The sequence below is a fragment of the Euphorbia lathyris genome, chromosome 1 (assembly GCF_963576675.1).
Source record: "Euphorbia lathyris chromosome 1, ddEupLath1.1, whole genome shotgun sequence".
Taxonomy (NCBI): Eukaryota; Viridiplantae; Streptophyta; class Magnoliopsida; order Malpighiales; family Euphorbiaceae; genus Euphorbia; species Euphorbia lathyris.
Genome location: NC_088910.1, coordinates 74,931,968 through 74,940,088, shown reverse-complemented (window position 1 = coordinate 74,940,088; position 8,121 = coordinate 74,931,968). Strand labels below are relative to the sequence as shown.

Here is an 8,121-nt window from a genome sequence, read left to right as displayed (position 1 = left end):
CGGAGCTAAAGAAGTGCAGATCGTGAAGAAGAAGTTAACCATGGTTTTAGTTTCAAGAGTTAATTAATAGTTAACAACGTAAAGTGTCTTAAAAGCTTATTAGGATTTTATTACCATGTGTCAAAATACCTATGGGGTACACAGATTAAAGGGGACATACGATTTTTTTCCCTCATCAATAAGATGGCCTCGTGATATAGTGAAGCAGAAAACATAATCCAAAGAGAAATAAATGAAGCATCCACACTATAAGGGGATACCATGCTCTCAATGAACCCAAAAGTAAAACGACAAGGTATTCACCACCCTAGCTTTAACATTTTCCATGCTTTTATATATTGGCCCTTCTTTTTCTTGTCATGCTCTAAGCATCGTATAGAAAATAAGAGCACAACTAAAAAAAATATATAGACTAATGTGAATTATAAGTGGAAAATAATTTAATACGTACAAATCACTTCAATGTCTCACTTGATAATGCCACTCATCTCTCTTTCTCTTTGTTTACGAGGGAACACACTCGCATGTAGTTTTTTTTTTTCTTACACGCCTATCTATAGTAAACTAAAACAATTTTGGTCCACAAAATTTGGAAAGGCCATAGAAAATTGAAGAATTTTCTCCTTTATACCTAACTAGAAGATGCTAGAAAGTAAAGTCGGAGGTAATATTTTTTTTTATTTTAATACTCCCTTAACAATGACTTTTAATATCTCATACTTGTCTAATATTCTAAGTTGATTTATGAAATCCTCTAACTTTGTACCATTAAGTCCTTTTATAAATATGTCAGCAGCTTGATCTCCAATTTTCATGTACTGCATCTTAATGTCTCCACACTTCTCTTGTATGAAAAGATAGTGAACCTCCACATGTTTGGTTCTTGTATAGAACATTGAATTTTCAGTCAAGTGTATCACAGACTTATTATCACAATAAAGAGTCTCATATTCTGATTGACTTTGGACTCTTTAACCTTACTGGTACCTTCGCATATGACTTCCAGCTTGTCCCATATTTCCTTTGTTGATTCGCATTTTGAGATTTTATTGTACTCTGCAACATCTAGAGCACAATGAAGCATATTGATAGCCGAAGCATTATTCTGAAACTTCTTCAAGTCATCCTCTGACCACTTATCTTCAGTTTTCAGAGTCTTAACTCCTTCAACTGTTTCATAAGGTTCATAAGAGCCTTTCACTATTGTCAGTCAGGCACTCATGTTCTAAGTTTGGATGAAAATTTTCATTCTCTTTTTCAGAATGTATAGTTTGATCCAAAGAATAATAGGGGTCTGGTTATTAGCAATCCTTCTGGGAGGATTTGAGTTGTCTCATTTCCCGGAAGGAAACATGTGCTATTTACTGCTATTAGGGATCTGACTCAAGATAGTTATATCTTAATAAACAGAGCTTTAGGCTCTGATACCACTTGTTGGTCCCTTATGAGATAGAATCTAGTTCCAAAAGGGGGGTGAATGGAACTATTGATAAATTTAATACTTTATAAATTTTCTCACAATTAATTCAATAGCACAAGGCTGCTCATAATCAAAGGTAAAGTTTGTTTGTTGTGTTAAACAGGAACAAAGCTTGATTCTGCTTCTGAACGTTAAAGCACTAGGCCAATCAATTGGAGTAGCCTCTGTGTGACTTGGTTAAATATACTATTGAGTACGATAGTTAGAAGCACAAGCTATATATATTTTTTAAGCACAGAAGCAAGCAATATAAATATATCAGAAGAATAGGGTTAGAGAAATTGTTACGTTGTGATTTATACTGGTTCGACCTCCTGCCTACAGAGAATCATTATTGAAGTTCCAAAAGCAAAGCAAAAATCTATACACGCTTATTGTATTCATTTATGTAATAGCTCTAAGTTCTTTCATTGCGTTCTGAGTAAGAACAAAACTATCAATAACTTAGAAAAGTTTAGAAGCTCTTTTGTTTACTTCGGTTATAGTTGAATAGCAAGAGAGGTAGATAGATAGCTGAGTGTTGAGTGTAAAGGAATGTACTTTACAGGGTCTCTATATCTATTGTAAGGGTTTATGATCTACCTGTTGGAAAGAGTTCACTAGTGGATTAAAACCTAGAAGAAGGTATTCTAGCAATTAGATGTAGGCAGGAGGCCGAACCAGTATAAATCATTGTGTAACAATTTCTCTAACCATTTCCTTTTGATATATTTATATTGCTTGCTTTTGTGCTTAAAAATATATATAACTTGTGCTTCTGACTATTGTACTCAATAGTTTATTTAACCAAGTCACACAGAGGCTACTCCAGTTGAGTGGCCTAGTGCTTTAATGTTCAGAAGCAGAATCAAGCTTTGTTCTTGTTTAACACAGCAAACAAAGTTTGCCTCTGATTCCAAGCAGGCTTGTGCTATTGAATTAATTGTGAGAAAATTTATAATGTATTAAATTTATCAATAGTTCCATTCACCCTCCCTTTGGAACTAGATTCTATCTCATAAGGGACCAACAATGTTACGTTACATTATATTATGTTACATTAAATTACGTTATGCTACGTTACATTACATTGAGCTAAGTTATGTTATGTTAAATTACGTTACATTATACTAAGTTATGTTATATCAAGTTATGTTACGCTAAGTTATGTTATGCTATGTCATATCAAATCATGTTATATTATATTACACTACATTACGTTACGCTACGCTACGCTACGTTATATTACATTACATTGTGTTATGCTAAGTTATGTTACCTTAAGTTACGTTATGTTAGGTTACATTACATTAGGTTATGTTATGTTACGTTATGTCACCTAACATTACAGTAAGTTACATTACGGTAAGTTACGTTGCGTTAAATTATGTTATGTTATGTTATGCTAAGTTATATTTTGTTATGCTAAGTTACATTACGTTATTTTATGTTACGTTACGTTATGTTATGTCACGTTGCGTTGCGTTACGTTATATTATGTTAATTTACATTATGTTATCTTATGTTACTTTTAATTGCATTACATTATGCTAAGTTATGTTACCTTAAGTTACGTTAAATTACACTAAGTTAGGTTACGTTACGTTACACTATGTTAGGTTACGTTACGTTACGGTACGTTGTGTTGCATTACGTTACGTTATTTTAAGTTACATTATGTTACGTTACTTTATGTTAAATTATGTTACATTATGCTAAGTTATGTTACACTAAGTTATATTACGTTATGTTACATTACATTACGTTATGATACGTTATGGTATGTTACGTTTCGGTGGATTGGTATAAATTTGTTTGGAATGCTCACACTCCCCCTTCTCGTTCCTTCACTTTCTAGAGAGTTTTGCATGGTCGGGTTCCAACTCATGACCTTATACAGCGTCTTGGATTATCCATTGCCTCTCGTTGCGCTCTATGTGGTAGGGATGCTGAGTCTATTAACCACTTATTCATTAGCTGTTCTTTTGCAGATTCTCTTTGGAGGGCCATTGAGATTCATTTTGACTGCTCATTACCTCGTCATTCCCATTTCATCCACTTCTTCAGCAATCTTCGTAGCATTCATTTTAGCTCTCAGGTATTGATGATCTGGCGTGTTGCCGCTGTCACTTACATCTGGTTAATCTGGCATTGCAGGAATGAAGCAACCTTTAAAGAAGTCTCTCCTTCTATTCAGCACTCGAAGATCACCCTCTTTCGAATGATTCGAGAGTCCTTGGCCACTTCTAAAGGCTTTTGCTCTTCTCGGAGAGACGCTATTATTTTATCACGCCTTCTAGCTTCTCCCCGGCCACCTCCTGCTCCAACATTATTCCGGTCCATTGGCTTAAACCTCCTCCGAGCTGGGTTAAAGTCAATGTGGACGGCTTTGCTTTTGGCACTCCTGGCGAGGCAGGAGCAGGAGGCATTTTTCGTAACTTTCGTGGCTTTCCCAAAGGTTGTTTTGCTTTTTCTACCCCTCCTTCTTTCGCTTATATGGCTGAATTGAGAGCCGCTATTTTCGCTATTGAACTTGCTTGGGAGAAAAATTGGCTTCAGCTTTGGGTTGAGTCTGACTCAATGTACATAGTTAATCTGCTTAGACACCGCTCCATGGATGTTCCTTGGAGTATTCGACAAGAGTGGTTGCATTGCCTCAGCATTTGCTCTAGAATGAACATTATCTTTTCACACATCTTTAGGGAAGGTAATAGAGTTGCTGATGCATTGGCAATGTTTGGAGTCTCTTACCGTGATCAATTGGTAGCCTTCAGCTCCTACTTTTTTCCACAAGTTTATCAATGATGACATTTGTAGTATTTCACAATTGCGTTTTTTTTTACCTTTCCTATCTTTTCTCCTCCCCCTTCTTTTGTTTGTTCTTCTTCCTCTTCTCTTGTTCAAACACTTATTTTTCTTTTATTTATATATTGCGGGTTTGGCAGTTCTTGGGCCATGGGTGCTCACCCGCCCTAGTTCTGTCTCGTCCCAATTTCTATCAAAAAAAATGTTATGTTATATTGCATTATGTTTCGTTACGCTAAGTTATGTTACATTATGTTACGTTACACTAAGTTATGTTAGGTTACGTTACACTAAGTTACATTACATTAAGTTAAGTTACATTATGTTGCGTTAAATTACATTATATTTTGTTATGTTACTTTAAATTACGTTACGTTATGCTAAGTTATGTTACCTTAAGTTACGTTATGTTACAATAAGCTACGTTACGTTATTAATATTAACTCCAAGAATTCATCACATTTTAGTTGAGTTTTAAGGATTGTAATTGCATTTTCTAAGAAATATCACATAATTTCAACATAAGAGAAATAGGATGATAGGTTTAATATTTTTATTCTCACATAATTTCACTCAATTTTACCTAATGAGAAAGTGGATGTGAAATTGTCTTTAGTTAGCATCCAATTGAAAAAGGATTATTGCTCTTATGAAATTTATTTTCAATAAATATGTTTAGACATAATTTATGTAAATTTTTATGAGCGACTTGGTTCAATTACATTCATAGTTAAAATGTGTATGAATTTAAGTTAAGAGAATGTTTTGTGGAAAACCCAAAAGAAACTTTTTTTTTTGTTGGAAAAAAACCAAACATGAGATTTGAACACACTTCCCAATCATCTTATATCACATGACTTTAGTCCTCGTATACATACATACAGTGTCGTTAATATGTTCCCGTTAATGTTCTTTTTATTTGTATTTTTTATCCATTCTTTCTATTTATTTTTCTTTTCAAGTTTTTTGGTAGTTAAATTTTGATGATCTGATATTTTATATTATTTTAAAGAGTCAAATAGCTAGTTAATGTTGGAAATGCTCTAAAAAGATAAATAAATTTAACGTATGTAACATAGATTAGACAGACATAAAATTACCTTTTTATGTACAATTATATATACTGTGCAACACGATGAACTAATTAAATTAAAAAAATTATCTAATTATTTATCATTTTCTAAAATTGGTTAAAAAATTTATAATCCATGCATTGTAGGGAAATACAACTAGTGCGTATATATATATATATCCCTCTTAAACGTGTCATTCTATAGCTTCCATCGCAATTTTGCAAATCATAAAGGGTTTTGAGGGAAGAAAAAAAAAAGTATTTTAGTTTTGGTGGTGGAAGCAAGCTTTTTGTTATTTTTATCGAGATCTGTTTTCCAACATATCACATGAAAAAAAAAACTAGTTTTAAAGTAAAGTTAAAATGTAAATTAATGAAAAGAGAAGAGACAGAAATTGGAAAAGAAGAGCGAGCTTGAGTTATTTAGTAAGTAGGGATTTTATAACTAAAAATCATAATAAATTGCAATTAATAATGCCAATTGTCCAGGCCTTATGCATTTTAAAGTTTCAATACACAGACAATCCTTAAAAAAAAAAAAATCAATTTTGGTCGGTCTACTAAAGTTTATACAGTACAATGTAGATCCAAAGACATGTACATTCATTGAATAAGGAGAAAATCAGAAGTTGTTGTTTGCAAAATATATGTAACAAGAAAGATAATGCTACTTCAATCTCATGTTGCAAAATATTTGAATTGGAAAAGAAATAATTTAAAAAAGTATCTAACGATTGAACTTTGAATAAACTGAAAGTACATAAAAAAGAGAAAAATGGTTGTGATGATGAGGAGCTTCCTCCTAATTAATTTAAAGGTTTATTAAGAAGAATAGTTTGAAAGTTAAGTTGAAGCATGTTTACTTAGGGTAATAAAGTATAAAGGTACTGGAATATACAAAACATAAAAGAATAATATTATATTTGGTAGTGGAGAGGAGATTGGAATCTTTTACAAAAATGTTTGCTTTTGGAGCCTTCCCCTTTCGGTACATTCCAATTTCTTTTATTTACCTGTATGTATTCATTATTAGTCAAACAATAATATGAATTACTAAAACAACTTACTTACCACTTCCTTCAAATATCTTCCTTATGAAAGCCAGGAATATAATGATTAATGCTACTCCAGCCAATAATCCGATTATGATTGCAAATGTCTTCTCCCCTTCGTTTATTGATTTATCTGCACATTACATTTCTACACTTTTATTATTTTATCTAAATTCCTTTTTCTTTTTTTCTTTTTTGTATTTTTCAAGAACAATCCACATACCACTATGATTCTTTGTATACACATGAGCACCACCGGTTGAATATCTAGCATAACACTTGACCAAGAACATATCCCCGAAAACCGCCGTGCCGCAGTCACTTTTCAGCCGTGAAATGGCTTCCGACAAACAATCTTGACACTCACCAAAGCTCAAATCTTCCACACATTGGGCCAAACCCTGAACCTCACCAGACCCACCCGCACGGTACGGCCCACCTGTTCGGCCCAGCCCCGATAAAACTGCATCCCTCACACCCATAGCATCCGTATCATACCCAATCGACGCCCCACATTTCTTCAAGACAACACTCTTATCCTCCACACCCAGAAACGTTGTATTATCGTACTTGACAAAGCATCCCTGAAGCTGAATTGCTCCTCCGCATGTCTCAGAGCACAGAGAACCGAGTTGACTCACCGCCCGGGCAACGCAGGTGGCACAGTCCGGCATTGAGAGATCTCCACGGCACTGGAAAAGGCCGTAGACGACGTCTTGTGGCGTGGAGGCCATGATTGTGAAGTTGTTGTAGGAGGTGTACGTGGCTGAGTTCACCAGTGAAGTCAGGAGCGAGTTTATATTGGACTCGTATGGGGAGTTGGGTGTGAATTTCTGTTGACTGCAGCCGCCGTAGACGAAGGAGTTGGTGGCGGAAGGTGAAGCAATGGGGAAGAAGAGGAGTGCCAATATTATCAGGAAATAACAACTTGTTGTTGTTCCCATTTTCACACTATTTTAGAGATAGAGATAGAGAGAAGGGATGGAGATATATATTGCACTTCAAGACTTTAACTTCGCTTATTATAACACTTTAAACCTTCTAAATTTCTTCAAAATCAATATATATAAAAGCAACTCTTTAAACCTTTTAACCTGTGCCCCATTGGCGATAACTGGTTAGATCAAAGATTTTTCACTATCCACTTTTTCCCTAAGATTATGGTCTGTTTGGATTACATTAGCTGATTTGACTAGCTGTTTGGTAAAAATTAGCTGATTGATAATAGCGGTTTGTGCAAAAAGACGAATAAAGGCATTAATTTTGGCGCAGGAGAAGATGGAGTCTATCTATTAGGGTTAAAGAAGTCCATTAATTTTAATATTGCAAAACGCTAATTTTAAGAGCTTTTTCTAAATTAGCGTTTTCATCCCAAACCTCTCTCCACCAAACACTCCAATCAGCGGTTTCAGTGGTCAAACCTCTAAAATTGGTCAAAACCGCTCTTTTTATCCCAAAACGCTCTTTACCAAACATGACCTATATATACTGTGACCTCATTAAACTATAAAATTTATCTAATTATTTATTATTTTTATCTAATTTAAATGAAATTGGATCAAAACATTTATATTCTTTGTGTTGTTTAGTGTACCCAAGAAAAATGTAGGATTTAGAACGAGAATCAAATTTTGATTTGGCATATGGTCATAAATAAGTAAAACTTAAACATCCAAAATATGAAGAGATTGATTCCGAATTTTTCACCAAATAACAAGTTGTAAGATGTTGAA

General features: G+C 34.0%; 1 protein-coding gene across 1 annotated transcript; it reads right to left on the bottom strand.

Moving 5' to 3' along the window:
• Positions 1-6,124: 6,124 nt before the first annotated feature.
• LOC136210597 (plasmodesmata-located protein 7) lies at positions 6,125-7,411 on the bottom strand. Its single transcript, XM_066001935.1, has 3 exons — positions 6,612-7,411; positions 6,408-6,521; positions 6,125-6,349 (listed from the first exon to the last, which is right to left on the bottom strand). Exons 1-3 carry the CDS (start codon positions 7,330-7,332, stop codon positions 6,342-6,344), a joined length of 843 nt encoding a protein of 280 aa, XP_065858007.1. The 5' UTR covers positions 7,333-7,411; the 3' UTR covers positions 6,125-6,341.
• Between the last annotated feature and the right edge of the window lie 710 nt (positions 7,412-8,121).